Source organism: Myotis nattereri, assembly GCF_964212035.1.
Source record: "Myotis nattereri genome assembly, chromosome: 5".
Lineage (NCBI taxonomy): Eukaryota > Metazoa > Chordata > Mammalia > Chiroptera > Vespertilionidae > Myotis > Myotis nattereri.
In genome coordinates this window covers 55104871-55121112 of record NC_138080.1, presented here as the reverse complement: position 1 = coordinate 55121112, position 16242 = coordinate 55104871, and the positions used below count along the sequence as shown (strand labels likewise).

At 36.8% G+C, this 16242-nt stretch overlaps 1 protein-coding gene and 1 long non-coding RNA gene across 6 annotated transcripts in view; one reads left to right on the top strand and one right to left on the bottom strand.

Moving 5' to 3' along the window:
• Window positions 1–16242, bottom strand: part of LRBA (LPS responsive beige-like anchor protein) — a gene marked incomplete at its 5' end in the record, with an annotated part of 554145 nt that overhangs the window by 24170 nt on the left and 513733 nt on the right. For 3 of the 5 annotated variants that reach the window (XM_081090942.1, XM_081090941.1, XM_081090944.1), the window contains 3 exons: window positions 5253–5408; window positions 10688–10750; window positions 15837–16029. In XM_081090942.1, coding sequence (XP_080947068.1) covers window positions 5253–5408; window positions 10688–10750; window positions 15837–16029 — 412 coding nt within the window. The remainder of the gene's footprint in view (window positions 1–5252; window positions 5409–10687; window positions 10751–15836; window positions 16030–16242) is intronic. The other 2 variants (XM_081090943.1, XM_081090945.1) reach the window with 1 other exon arrangement.
• LOC308519035 lies at window positions 859–5355 on the top strand. The gene is made up of 3 exons (XR_013995976.1): window positions 859–930; window positions 4672–4724; window positions 5216–5355. It is a non-coding gene; the product is annotated as an uncharacterized lncRNA (long non-coding RNA).

Here is a 16242-nt window from a genome sequence, read left to right as displayed (position 1 = left end):
GGCCACAGGGCCACGAGGCAGCTGGGGCTGCGAGGGTCGAGCTCCTTGGGTGAATTTCGTTAATCGGGCCTCTAGTATCATTATAATAGCTACTATAAATTACAAATGAATCATATCTACTGATGGAAGTAGGCCCAGGGAACCCTTATTGGGAACCACTTCAACATTTTCTTAAGTTACTCTAGTCTATATGATTCAACACACAAGGAAACCTAGTTGCCTTTTAGAAGTACTCTACTTCAGACTTCACTAATACAAACCCCTCTCTGACTTAGTAACGATTGAATGCATTTCAATGTAAGTCACTTTGGAGAGCTTGTTTTTTAAAATCGGGATTACATGAACTAAGTTTTGCTAAAAGGACTAATATACTGTGATTGCAATCTGAACCAGGTCACTATTTCTTTGTTTTAATTTCATCTGAATGATGAAAATTTCCTAGGGGGGGCTGTGATGATAAAATTGAGATTAAGGCAGTTTATCTAAACTAATGACTTGGCGGGGGGCGGGAAGGAACCCAGTGAACTTACTATGTATCTAGGGCTTCAAATATAGGATGAATTGTTCACATAATGGTGTCAGAAAAAAAGTAAAGCCCCACTTATTAGAATCTTTGTTTTAATTAGATATATTTATAATTCACACAAACTTGTCCAAAGAATGAAATACCCGTAGATCTTCCCTTCCATCCCTATAGTTTCTAGCCAACATTTGCCTTTGAAATATTTGAAGAATCTAAAAATGAATGTCATAGAATATCTATCCTTAATATTTACCATGACTTTTTATTTTTTATAAGTATTTCAGGGGTCATTTGAACATAACTCAAATGTTCAAGGAAAAAAGACACTAAGCTGAAAAAAAGTTTGCATGCTTAACTTGGGACACATCATAATCTATTCAAAAGCTGACGGTCTCAATTAAATACTGGTATGTACGTGTATTTAATTTTTAAGATAATAATAAGTATAACTAAAATATTTACATTAAATTGTTTTAATTTTCTATTTTAATAAATGTAAAGCTTATTTTAAATGCTGCAATTTTAGAAATAAAACATTGAAATATACTTGTTCTAAATCAAATGAAAAGTCAAATACAGTGTTTTTCCACTCTTGCACAAAGACTACTACTAGTAACTTTAAAATCAGATTCATTTCGATCTAAACTTGCAAAATTAATAAAAAACACTTCAAACAATTTTTTCCTGTGAATAAAGACTTTGGTAAAAGCAGGTGTTTTAACTGCAAAATATTAAAAATGTTCGTTTTTTAATTCCTTCAGTCTTTCAAACTGACATTAAAACATTTCTTTTTTAAAACCAGCTATATCAATAAATATGGTAAGAAGAATTCAAGACTTTGTAGAATAAAAAGTGTGTGTGGGGGCAAATAAATATGAAAAAAAGTAATAATTTTCACATCATTTACAATTTTCATGCCGAACAAAGTGGAGATTTAGTGTGAAATGGATGGGCTTAAATTAGAGGCAGGGCTTTCAAAGGGCAAGAGAGAAGTTAAGTAGGTCACTCTTAGGCCAGGTTAGAAAACTGAAGGTTGAATCAGTGAGTTTTAACTACTAAAGAAACAGGACCACAACACTGTGATTGTTTTGATCACGGAGTATGCACAGCGACTTCTGGCTCAGCCTGTACCTAAGTGCTGAGAGCGTGTAAACCAGGAGTGACTTAAATAGGTCATTTAGAATAGGCTCATTTAAGATGACTCACCCATCAACTCAGTGGGCCACAGGAGTGAGAATGAGTGAAATAACTACAAGTGGCTACGTGAGGTATGTGGGGTACGTGGCACAGAGGAAACCAGAGCCCTCCATGTGCACCTGGCGCTTGCAAAAGAGCAGCTACTCACTCGGTAACTTGTGTAATTTCCAGCTCATGTGAGGACAAAGTGAAAAGCTTTATCTGTAAAAGTGGGATGGAGTAAGCATGGTGACAGAATGATCCAAGATTCATTATTAATTCTCATCAGTTGAGTCATCACTCTGTATCTAGAACACCAGTGTCAGGAAAATGGATACTCGCTCACTGTGGTTTCTTTTCCATCTACAATCTCCTAGTGTTTTAAATTTTGTCCCAAAAGTTATCACAGTGACCTTCCATTCAACAAACACTTACTAAGCACCTACTAAGTGCCAAGCAGGAGGCCTCCTCACATCTGTATAGCAGTAAATAGACATGGCAAATAGACGTGGTCCCTGCCCCCAGAGTATTGACTGTCTAGTAGGGCAGACAGACATTAGACAAACACAGATATATAACTAGGAACAGTGATTAGTTTTATAAAAGGAAGAGTACAGGGTAGGATTAGTGGGAATAATAAGTAGAACTAAAGTGTACTGGGCACCAGGGAAGATAAAAATGAGCGAGTGACATTTAAGTATTAATATATAAAGGGTTTCATACTTTACTACAAATTAATCTTATTCTCTACAATGCATACTTTGGGCTCAACTCTGAAAAACATTATTTTTTTAAGTTTACTTTTTCCTGTTCTGGCAGCCTTTCTGAGTGATATTTGTTATTGCTACGAGGCTGAAGTTCACTCCTCCTAAATAAATCACAGCATATAAATACCTGCTGCTCTTTGGTAAATTATTTTCTGATAATCTCATAAGTGTTCCTCAACCTTTATTTTTTGTTTCCTTTAATACCAGTCCACCTCTCCACACACTAATATCAAATATTACCACAAGCACTAGAATATCCCTTTTTTGACAGAACAAATTTTCTAGTTAATGTTTTATTTGACAGCTGTGCTACAAATAAAAAAAATCCAAGCTCAGGACTCCACACCACTGAATCTAAAATGTGGCCTGAAAATAATTCCCACTGCTGAGGGAAGGTTTTATTGTTGCCTCTGCTGCTCTGGTTGTGTCCTGAAAACATGATTTATGTTAAAAGAATTTCCTGTTACAACCGTGTTTCTTCCCCCTCCCCATCCCAAACCTAATAAGGATTCTTTTTTGCTTATGTGCTAAAATATAATTGAATTCAACACTCGTGATAGCTTAGCAATTATATATTATTATTTTAAATTTATATTTATTGTTGAAAGTATTACAGATGTCCCCTTTTTAAGCCATTATATGTTATTGATCATATAATTTTCCCCCTGCTTCTCTGCTAAACTTAGGATAATATATTTAATATTCCTATTGTCATGTACACATTTTGTAAGGCACATAGTTAACCTAACTGAAATTATTTTAAATAAAACTAGCATCCGAGTTTACTTGTATAAAAGATATTAAGAAAGCTATGAGGGCTATTATTTGAAAAATGGGATAAGGACACCTGTCCTGTTTCAGAGGATTATTGTGAGGCTGGAACAATATGAATGTGAAAGAATTTTGTAAGTTCTATAGAATTATCTTAATTATAACTATTTCATAATGTAAGGTCAATTTTACAAATATTAATATCCAATGCCTTTTAAAAATGATATGAATGGACAATAAACTCAAGAGCCCTCAAACGTCAAAACCAAAGACTGACAATATATAATTGCACTTATACATTCTGGAAAAGGCAAAATCCTAGAAATGAAGACTAGATCAGTGGTTGCAAAGAGGTTGAGAGGGGAGAAGAGCTGACTACACAGGGGCAGCACAGGGAATTCTGGGGGTGAGAGCTGCTCTGCACATCTCTTGTGGTGGTGGTTATGGAACTCTGTAGTCTGCCCAAACTAATGGAACTGTATATCAAATAATGAAATTTACTGCATATACATTCAAAAAATGATTTTCAAAAATGTGTAAAAAACCATGTGCAATTTAAAAGGATGTTTAAGAAAATCTTTAAGAGTATGAAGCAATTTTAATCTGAAAATTTGTGAAAACAGGGAGCACAATTTGAGGTCAAATAGTGCTAGTGTTGTCATTACCACATGGTGAAAATAAAGGTTTAAATTTTGTTATTAAATCAGAGAAAATTCATTATAATTATACAGCTATTTTAGGAAAACGTATCAATCCCCATTGTATTTTTTAACGAATTCTAGAGGAGTTTTAGCTTCAGCAGTAATCAACCTCATAGGCCTAAACATGTAATAAAAGCCCAATTAATAATAAGGATTTGAATGAGGAAGTTTTCTTTCTGGACATACAGAATAAAGATGCAAATTATTAAAAAACCCTAGATCATCAATTCCATTAAATAAAACATAAACAAAATCCTGCCTAAAAACAACTTGTAGGGTTTATTGTAGGAACAGTACATGTTAAACTATTTTCCCTACTCTTTCATAGCTGTTATAATACTGTCACCAAAATACACTTAGGACAAACTCCTAATACCAGCAATTGTCTTTTCAATACACTGTACTTACTAAGGCAGAAGAATGGACTCAAACATTTTATAAACATCGTTAACAAAACTGAAAGATGACTTGCTGTAAACCATTTAATAAACTAGAAATTTCAGTGAGAAAGAATTTTCTATTCCCAAAACATTTAAATCAAGATATTTGTAGAGCCTTGTTTTAGCTGAAATATGTACTTCAACAGTATCCATCAAGTTCTAATGCATTATCTCATTTTAATTATTTTTAAATATTCACCTATATATTTACTACGTTTATTTAATCCTCTAACAATTTCTAAAATATTTTAAAGAGACTCCATGAAATTTTTCAATGTTTCTACATTTCCTAGATGCAAAAATGTATATGCATTTATTGGATCAGGTCTCCTGTCATAATTCCGAGGTGAGTTTGGTTTGTCCTGCATGCAAATGAATATATAGACTTAACATTTTATATTCTAACAAGAGCTGTCATATAAAATCAGTAGTCAGCTACTTTCTTCATGATGGTGTAGATTTCAGCAAGATTCTATGCAGAATTGGGTGGATGAAAATTTCTACTTCCAAGAAATACACCTAATGAGAATTTCCAGTAAGGAAAAAAATCCTTTAAGTAATACAAAAGTGGGAAAATACACACACATACACACACACATGCACTTGTCATAAGATTATGCAAATACATGTGCATATGGTATTTACATACCATCACTTGGGTGACAAATCTACGATAAAAAGCTGCCTCTTAAAAACATGCTGAAGCTAACTTAATGGTAGACTATATAGTAGATTGGGGAAAAATGTCTTTTCCTTATTTTATAAATGTTAGAATCATGTAATTTTTGGAAGGAAGATGACGAGAAAGCATTCTAAGTGTCTCAATGTTACTTATAGTAAACTTCAGTTCACGGATGAAGAAAGTAACAGTTACCTGTGTCTGTAGAATAGACTCGGAAACTTTTATCCCAGAAGCCGCAGACGAGGATGTAGCGGTTGTCGGAAGTGATGACAAAGCACTGGGAATGGACTTGAATACTCTGATCTAAAAGGTCAGTGATCTGCCTCCTGTGCATTCCTGTATTGCTGGCTATGAGAACAGAGGAAGAAAAAAATAAGCTTACTAAACCCACACGTGCGAAAAAATCCTATAGTCTGTCATGCTCAGGATAGGGGGTGAGGGAGGAGAAGCAGCATGTTCCAGGGTGGGAATATTTGATCTTTAATTTTAAATATAGTAATATTTGAAAAACCAAATAGGAAAACACATCCGAATGCTAGAAGAATGTGGGCAGCTAAATCCAACATCTCAGTAAGAAATTTTGCCTAGAGGAAAGAAACAATAACATGCTACAATTTAAAAAGAGTGTGCAACTCCCGGAACACGCTTTCTAGCTCTTGGGCAGGACCAAACTAGATTACAATCTGCAGATTGCATCATGGTTAGGTTTGTGTTTCTGACAATCTCATTACACCTATCGCCATGAGAATGGATTCGTGTTGTGACAATCCATTACCTTTAACTTTTTGTCACAAGGAAGAGATATTAGAATTTAAATGTCATATAGCTGAAATATTGTAGCATCTTGTACTACTTTGGCTGTAACAGGTCTTTAATTTGACTAGATGTGAACTCCCCTTCCCCCTGTTTACAGCTGCACTTGCATGTATGGAAAGGGGAGAATGACTATTTATTAAAGATACTTGTAATTGAAAAAGTCAAAGCACAGCACGCGGCCACTTTCTTACCCCGTATGTAAGCAATAAAACAAGACAGCCTGGCAGTGTGTTTTCAAAGTGCTACAGAGCACCTGAGATGGGGTTTGTCACAAGGCACAAGGTCAGACTCGGAGCGACATTAAGCACGCGGGAAGAGTAATAATCCTCTAGAAACACACTATCAAGTATGTCATTATCAGAAAAGGAATTTTCACCGAGGTACCTTTTTTGGCATTATGAGGCCAGCCAAATAGAAAGCTTTGTTTCTAGTCATCTCAGGGGTATTTCACACCAACTTTCCAACATAAATAATGATTCTTACATTGCTAAAGAATCTTGATTGTATCAGAAATTGGAACAAACAATAAATTTCTCCATCAGATTATTACATATTTTGCATTATAGTCTGTAGTTTTAAAAGTACTATAAATGCATTATTGATAAAAACAGGAAAATATTTATATTATATTTGTTGTTTATAATAACTAAGTTAACGTGGCCAATTTAATGGAAGGCTCAAAGGATAATACAGAAGAAAACTGCGTTCAAAATACTCTCCAGTGCTCTGCTGGGAACACCTGGGGATACAGAGGAATAAAATATTCCCTGCCTTCAGGGCATTACAACATGGCAAACATACATGTGTAATACTGCAAAATTCTGCTAGTGTCTGGCTACACAACTTAACTATAAGGTTATTAGGTAACTGTTTGATCATGGGATTCATATTCTTTTGGGTGATTAATGGGCTAGAAAGTAATAGCAGTAGTTAAAAGGGCAGGTTTCCAGTTTGGGAACGTTCCTCCATCCTTCCACACAAAGGGAAGTTACTGACAGATGAGAACTTTTATGGGTATCACCGTGTATCACAGAGAGACATTAGCATCCCACTGGAGTGAAGCTGTGGGATACAATTCAGTTGTTTTTTAATCCCAAGAAACCTAGCAATTAAAAACAAGGTATGCAGTACTTTCTAGACTGGTTATTACAGTATTTTATTCCACATGAAAATTGTAAAAAATGTCCATTTTTTCTCAGTGTTTATATGACTTTTACTACTATGATATAAAGTTTGATACTGGCCTCTTTTGGGGTGTGATCTCTTGGGAGCTTAACAGATCTGGGCATGTGCATATTTTGAATTGAATGACCACAAAGTGCCAACAAATAAAGGCTGCTGCCCCTTGAGCATTCAGATGAATTATTTTATTCCATGTAAGTGCTTACTTATAAGTTAACATTGCAACATCTATCTATCTATCTATCTATCTATCTATCTATCTATCTATCATCTATCCACCTACCTACCTATCTAATCTATACAACCTACACAACCTACACAACTGCCTTTCTTTATCTTATTGTTTTCTCTGGCATACCTCCTGAGATTCAATGCTGAAAGCATTTTTATGTAATGAAAATTAGGTAAATTTATTTGTCTAGATAAGCAGTCTTCAAACTTGGGTGTGCATACCCCTGGGGATTTAAGATTTCCCCGAGGATACACAAGCACAGATGGTTTTAAGGGAATCAACTTCTAGTTCAACTTTCATACATTCTGCCTGAAACAGGTTTGCCTAAGGCAGCAGTTCTCAACCTGTGGGTCGCGACCCCTTTGGCAGTCGAACGACTCTTTCACAGGGGTCGCCTAAGACCATCCTGCATATCAGATATTTACATTATGATTCATACAGTAGCAACATAACAGTTATGAAGTAGCAACAAAAATAATTTTATGGTTGGGTCACAACATGAGGAACTGTATTTAAAGGGCCAGAAGGTTGAGAACCACTGGCCTAAGGAGTCCTTTCTAACCTCACCTTTTGCATGCTCTTCTTCCACTAGATAAAATTGAGGCCTATTTCTCTCCTATCTAGATTCTTACTGTGGTGCTTCACCTCAGAATGTAAGAACCTCTTAAAAGCCAAAAAATTGGAAAATTCAAAATACTATAATGTGATGCTGAAAGTGAATGTGTAGGTAGCAAATCATTCTGCAGAGCAGGTGGTTTCCAATTCAATGCTTTCAATCAAATGGAAAGAGTATCTAATCAGGCTGTCAATTGACAGATCATTAAAAATAAGTTTCAGTGACAGATTGTTAAAATGGCTGTTGAATGATAGACCATAATGATATTTCTTAGTAGACCACTATATGAATGTTTTCACATAACCCAGAAAGAGCTCAATGATTTGAGTGACATTATTAAAACAAAACTCTTTCTTTTCCCATTTATTTGCTCATGTGAGTGACATTCATCAGAGTTTCCACCCATAACAAAACAAAAAAAAGTAAACAGAACTGTTGACAAATCCTGTCCCATTCAGCAACAAGTAATATTCATCCATGAATACAGGAGCTGTTTCATTAAAAATATATTTCTAATAAATGTTTTTATGTTTCATAATGTCTAAAATGTTTAATTTTCCATAAATTTTAAAGTTATAATTGTATAGGGGAAATAAAATGAAAATATAAATTCAAGATGAAAAAGAAATAATGTATAATTTTCAACTAGAGATTTTTATACATTTTTTAAAAACAAAATGTTTGTGATTCCTTTTCATATTTAGATTCCATTGGATATATTTAAAATTTTATACACTTTGCAACTATTTAAACTTGTGATGAAACTGTTCAGCTGTCAACTTAAAAGCATGTGGGAAGGTACATGGTTTTAAACAATTATTTTAGGAGATATAAGAGCAAACAATGATGACCAGTGATCTGGAGCAGGAAATAAAACTATGGCCCTCAGGCCAGATTTGGCCCATGTCTGGTTTTGTATATAAATTTTTACTGGAACACAGCAATGCTCATTTGTTTACACATTGTCCATGGCTGCTTTTGTGTTATATCAGCAGAGTTAAGTCCCTGTGTCTGAGACCTTATGGCCCACAAACCCTAAAATATTTACTATCTGGTCCTTCACCAAAAATGTTTACCTAAGCTTACTCTAATGCAGTGACGGCGAACCTTTTGAGCTCGGTGTGTTAGCATTTTGCAAAACCCTAACTTAACTCTGGTGCCGTGTCACATACAGGAATTTTTTTGATATTTGCAACCATAGTAAAACAAAGACTTATATTTTTGATATTTATTTTATATATTTAAATGCCATTTAACAAAGAAAAATCAACCAAAAAAATGAGTTCGCGTGTTACCTCTGACACACGTGTCATAGGTTCACCATCACTGCTCTAATGGGTTGTAATTGCCAAATTCATTTAATTATAGACTTTATACTAAAGGATATTTATTGTCAAGTTTTAAGGTAAATAGTAAGTATATACTTCAGAAATAACGCTTTAAATGACTTAGCAAATAGCCTTTATTATTTTTCTGACTTTTAAAATTTTACCAAAGTGAGCATTTAAAATTTTTTCAATATATGGCAAATCATATCTACTCGAAGTAAAACAAGATTTAGAAGAAAGAGTAGCATTTATCCTACATATAGATAATTCTTAGATTTCCACTTATATTTGGGGAAATGATAAATGATTTAGTTTAGAGCTTAGATTATTTTAGCTCATCTTGATAGTTTATCTGCAAATCTTGGCCATTTAGCTCTCTGGTGAAACAATGGTTTTAATCACAAAAAGGATGACATACACACAAGGAATATCTTGAATTTCAAACTACTAAATCAGCTTACTCAAATGCTTCATTTAAAGACTTTAAAATCCTAACAATGTATTTGTGCCAGGAAAATTTGACAGTCATAATGCAAGCACCCATAATAGTAGTATACCCCATAGTTATGCAATTAAGTTTCCTTATCCTAAAAGTTATTGGATAGCATCTTTAATATTGAAGCTTAAATTCTTAGTGAAGCCACATCTGCAATCCCCACCCATGAGGATGAAGAATACTAAAACTAGCAATTTTAACAGAGCTACTCAAAAGGCAGAACAGCAAGTAAGCATTCTGAGTCACCTGCTGCCGGGACTCATTTCATCCCCATGGCTCTTTCTGCTCCTCTTTTCTTTTTCTTTCCCCCTGAACAAATTTAACCTCCAATGGCAATTTATTGGGCTGTAGGACCCTAGGAAAATGAATACGAATATCTTAACACTGCCATTGGCTAAGCAATATATTTCAACTTTGAAACTGCTCTGCAATTGCCCATTAATCCCCTCCGAATGAACAGAGGGTCCAGGAAGAAAGGATTGATCTCCTTTAATGATGAAACCCTGGCACTACAGTTTTATTTTTCACAACACAGTGCTGCTAAGAACCCCACTGTTATTATGAAAATTTCCCTAGCAAAGGAGCTCCATCACATTACTGGGGCACCAATTCATCATAACGCGCCTCGCTCCTGCTCATCAACAAGTCTGAGTGATGAAAAGATCCAATATTATCCTGACAGTACTTCATGCGCATTCTCAATCACACATTATTACAGCATCCATATTAATTTTCAGTGACACGCGTCCTAGGCCTGTTCAAATTAGGCAAACCAACGAGGGGGAGTTGATGAAATACCAGCATAGCCACAGCTCATTGCATTCCAATTTGCATGCAAATGGTTTATCAGGAAAATTCCATTCCCAGCAACCAGCAAGTGAAAAACAACTGTAATCTACACTTCAGGGCCACCATACAGAGCTTAATGAATCGCAAAGAGAGAAGGAAGTGACAGACCTATGAGAGGATCGATTTCCACTGGCAGCTGGTATGGCTGGTCTTGTACAGCACCTTGATGAGCTGGAATTCACAAAAGATTTAAAAAAAAAAGCATTATTTTTCATACATAAACTACATAAAAATGCACAAGTCAAATCTTATGTACAATTGTTTCCAACCCCCAAATTATATAGTTTTGTGAAATTTAAGGGGGAAAAAATTCAGGTGCTTTCCTGGCGAGCTTATTAAACATTTATTTTAGATTAGTGCTGTTCTGAACCTGTGCCATCACAGTGGCTCCAGTCCTGGGCCATAAGCTAGAGCAGATGCTTGACTGGCAACCTCTGATGCTGCAACAAAACAAAATTAAGTGGTAAAGCGCACTGAAAACAAAATGTGACAACCATCTGCTGACTGTAGCAAATACTATTTTTTTTGTTACTTTTTAAAAGGCAGTTTTGAATGCTGCAGCACAAAGGATCCACGAAAACGTCAATTTATGATGGAGAAAGGGAAGGCTCTACGTCAGGGAACATTTACTGTTTCATCCATCACTTAAAATCAATCAATTGAAAGTTTGAATAAAAATAAAGAAAGCTATCTGCAGATAAATGTTTTAGTTAAATGCCTTTGACGGAAATATTTTCCTAAAGGCTTGAGGGGTTTTTTTTAAGTTTTATTAATATTTACTATTTCCATGGTTTCTATTTTAAAATACCCCAAGAAGCAAATGCGTAACAAAAATCAATCCATACTAAGAATAGTTGGTTCAATTCTCAAAACGGTTCTAAAGGCTCAGGCATGCTTTTTTGGTAATTGAGAAGAGATTCTGCAGGCTGTCTCCCTGTGAAGGGCAGAGGTCTTTGGGTAGAGAGGAGGTGCAGGGACAGCAGCTAGCAATGCAACCTTGGGCAAGTCATAAACCCCAAAATGAAGGGTGTAGAATAAATGATCTTTTCAGCTTTATAATTCTGATAGTTAAGTGCTGGGCCCTTTTCCAAATAATTTTCCCCAAATGACTCAGCCATTCACCCTGGTTAGTATCTGCCTTTTATGGACTCAAGCATTTCTAAGCTGCTTGGTGGGTATTAGAGCTCTGCTAAAAACCATCTGATTTTAGGAAGTCTTTCTGACTGTCCTTGAGGGGCTGGGGAAAAAAATGGGGTACATTCCAATGAGTGCACGAGATTCTAAATTTATTATGTCACCATTTCCCCTGTTAGTAAATAGCAACTTTTCAAGGATGTTTGGAAGGTAAAATAACTAAGTACAATAATAGCACTCAAAAAATTATAGTTGAGTGCTTATAAGAAATTAAAATAGCTGGAAAGAGGAAGTCATAGGACTCACTCTTTTTTGCTGAAGATTTTTTCTTTGCTGATGACTGGCTCTGCCAGTAAAGAAATCACAGGACACATACAGACAGGGAACGATTGGGAAAGTGTACCACAGCCTCTGATGTAGCCAACAGTGCCATTTACTTCCAGAAACACCAGTGCCGACCAACACTACCACCTGGAGAATCTGGCCTCAGAAACGGTAAAACCAAACTGTCAGTGAAAGGTTTAGGAGTCAACCATCTTTGTCATGTCTCAAGTCCTCGTTCTGGCACTGACTGTCTTTGTGACCTTGGGCAAGTTATGTAGTCCCTGTGTGTTTCCTAACCTGTACTATGGGTTAGACAGGTTTATTAGGCTAAACCACATGAAATTACCAATACCTTACATATTGACTGATTAAAAATGGCAATTTGATATGGTTCAAACTAAATACAGAATCTACATCCTAAGGTTGTTGGGGGAATACATGTAAAGTGATTAAAACAGTATTTAGAACTTAGAATATGTTCTATAAACATTAGCTGATTTTTTCCCCCTGGAGGTTCTGCAAGGGCTTTTAAATGAGAAGGAAGGGTAAAGATATATTTTTTTTTCTAAATCAAGACTCAGACACAACTGAAATAAATGACAGGAGCCAGCAGTCTAATCAACAAGCTGTGGAAATTACAGGCTCTCAGAAAAGAAACAGAATCTAATACCCTCCCCACCTAATAGTGTAATATGAATTTGATATTCATTGAAGAAAACTGTTAGGGATTTTTGACATTCGTTTTAAATCAGGGGTGGGGAACGTCTAGCCCGCGAGCCATATAAGACCCACAAAATCATTTGGTCTGGCCCTGCCAAGGCAATACGGGTGAGTTAATTAAATGTTTGATCAAATAGAGCAGGCTAATTTTTAAGTTGATAATTTTGTATGGCCCATGAATGATGTTATAAATATCCAAATGGCCCTTGGCAGACAAAAGGTTCCCCACTGGTGCTTTAAATCAAGGCATCCTGACAGGTAAAGGTAGTACAAGATAGGATGAAAGACCAGATTTATGTAACTATACCTGAAAGGAGGCACAGATTTAATAAAATGGGTGCTTAATTTCTTTAGGTGCAGGTACTGGTATAGCTCAGAACTAGAGAGCACACTGTGGAAAGCTAAGCACCTGGGTATTACCGTGTTACCACTCTGTGTTTATCTGGTGAAGAGTTGCTGGGTCATACTGTAAAGCCAGAAGGTGGGGACAGAAACCATGAGCGGCACAAGGTACAGGCACAAAGCAGCCTCATTGGGGAGAATTATAGGCAAAGAATTGGCAAAATATATGCAGTCCCCAAGCTATTGTCTTACAGTAAGGTGAACGAACAGTGTTGGGAATAATAAGGGCACATTAGCACAGGAAAGCTGCCCCTACACCACTTTACATTTCTATAGAAAAGCTGGAAGTTGGGAAAAGGACACCTGACAACCAAGCATGAAGGAAGAAGCTTTACAGTCAGGAAAATGGGCTTGCTCCAAAGGGGAGTCAGGAGCTTGTGGGCCCAAAGAGTCCCAGCTGTGGACCTGGTGATACTATGGCTGAGCTCTTTGCTAAGCTAAAGTAAAGATGGGGCAGAGAACAATCAAGTCTTTCCAGCAGATGGAAAGGTTTTCTCTCCTCACACAGTGTCACTGTTTAAACTGAAGAAGTTCTCAGAGCCGCCACCAATAGCCCCCCTGGATAAGCACCATGGTGGCCCTGATGTCACAGGCACTGGGGCTTCCACCAGCTCTAAGGGTAACTGCAAAGAGTAGGCAAATCCTCTTATCACATTTGATAAACACACCACCGGCATGTTTTTCTCTAATGAGTGGCATTTAGAGACTCCAAAAATCACATTTGTTAATAAAATTATAATCTTTAGTCCCAAAATATCTATAATAATAAAAGCGTAATATGCTAATTAGAACGGACAACCAGACAACCTTCCGGATGAAGCCGGGGCTGTGAGGGCCGAGGCAGCCGCTGCTGCTGCTGCTGCTGCTGCGAGGGCTGAGCCCCTTGCACGAATTTCGTGCATTGGGCCTCTAGTAAGTATATATTTGCATACACATTTACCTCTCTAAAATAAGCTCACTTGAAGAAAAATGTTTGCCTTGATTTTTACCTTCTGAACTTTTTCTGAAATCTGTTCTCTAATCAAATATTGGCATTCATTTCATTTCTAATGGCCAGAAAAATGTTCTGTCTCTAATAAATTCTGATACCAACACAGATTCTTCATCATGGGTACCTTACTGAGCATAGTCAGTGTGCCAAATTTTTGTTTGAATGTCAATTCAATTCTATCCCATTATAAAAACTCTTCCATTTAATTTGGCATAAGGCCCTTGTTCAAAACTATATATATATTTTTGCAAACAATTCAGGTATTAAAATGAGCAGTGCTTTTACACTTTACAGATTTAATGACAAGTTAACAGACTATTAAAATCTATTTTTAAAAATTTCCCACCTTAAACAATAGCTTGTGATGAGGAAGAAATTCAGGAATGTACATACATAACTTTTTTTAGATTAAAAACACGGTGCCTCACTAAGAAAACAAACAAACTATAGCTTGTAGGGGAAAAACCTATAATTTCTAGGACTTGATTTTTCTTCTTAAAAAAGAATTTCTAACTAGTGGCCAAAAGAACAGTGCTAAATCCAGATCCAAACATTCCTGTTCTAATGAGAGGCACTAAATCACAGAGGGATGATCATAAAGTCTGAGTCAGAAAACATGAGTGCAAACCTGGCCCTGCCACTAACTGCCCACGTGACACTGAACGAGCAGGGTTCCCTGTGGCTCAGTGTCTCCGCGGGAGAAATGTGGGGCTGGACTAGATGAACTCTGATGTCGCTTATTATCTGATGGCTTATGATTCTAATGGTTACTTCAGTACCTTTCTGTCAGCTACCATAACTATTCAGCACTGAATGGAAGAAGAGAATGTACTTAGGTTTTTGTCAGACAATTTAAGTATTCTTTTTTCTATCATCCACACAATACTACCATGTCACACACCAAAAGGCACATAGTAGAGGATCAGAAATGTCTACTCAGTAAATGAATGAGTGGAAAAAAGGGAACATGTGATAAATAATTGCATAAAACTTATAGACATAATATAGAAATGTTGTTATATTAAATAGTATGTTAGAAACTAGAGGCCTGGTGCACGAATTCGTGCACCAGTGGGGTCCCTCAGCCTCGCCTGCACCCTCTCACAATCTGGGACTCCTTGGGGGATGTCGGCCTGTGGGGATCATGCTGAAACTGGCAGTCTGGCATCCCCTGAGGGATGTAATAGTGCGCCAAGCGCAGGTGGCTGGGGATGAGCCCGTGCTGCTCCACTCATCCCAGCCCCACTGTGCCTGCTGCGGTCGCCACTCGGTAAGCTCACTAAGTGGCGCTCCCACTGTGGGAGTGCAATGACCATTAGGGGCAGCTCCTGCATTGAGTGTCTACCCCCTGGTGGTCAGTGCACGTTATAGCGACCAGTCGACCCGTCATTCGGTCGTCTGGTCGTAATGGTTGCTTAGGCTTTTATATATATAGATAGCATTTATCTCCTAAGAATAAAGACAAACCACCAGATGCCAAAGAATAGTCTATGTTTTAACATTTGTATTATATGCCGCACATGGGACTTCTTTAAGCTTTTCACACTATTAAACATTTTGATTCTGAGTAATGCTTGAAAGTTAAAAAGCTTAATCGTTGAGATATATATTTGAGTAGATATTACAATATCTTTATCCAGTGTTCATCAGTTACCATGCCTTATATAATGATGTTTCTTTTCTTACCAGGAAGGTTGTGCCACTTGTTCACAGCAAATAGCCTGTTAGCGGTAACTGTGATCACAGCAGGAGTCACCAAACCAGGCTGGGTGTTGGCTGCCACATGAGTGACAGGGGAGTTGGAGGGGAACTTGAGGACCATGATGACATCCTGCTGGGCTTGGTCTGTGAACATCAATGGGCTCTGCAGGAGGAGATACTATTGAGTGGGCATGACAAGACCCAGACATACAAGAAGGAAAAGACAACGAAAAACGAGAAGAGAAAGGGTGCAGGAAAAGAAGAGGAGACCGTGTTAACACAATTGCAAGTGAGAGCACAGAGAGCAGACAGGCTCCTAGAAACAGCACTTAGGATTTGCCTGTTTTCATGCATGTCATCAGTTGAATTTTTTGGTGATTAAAGAACAATA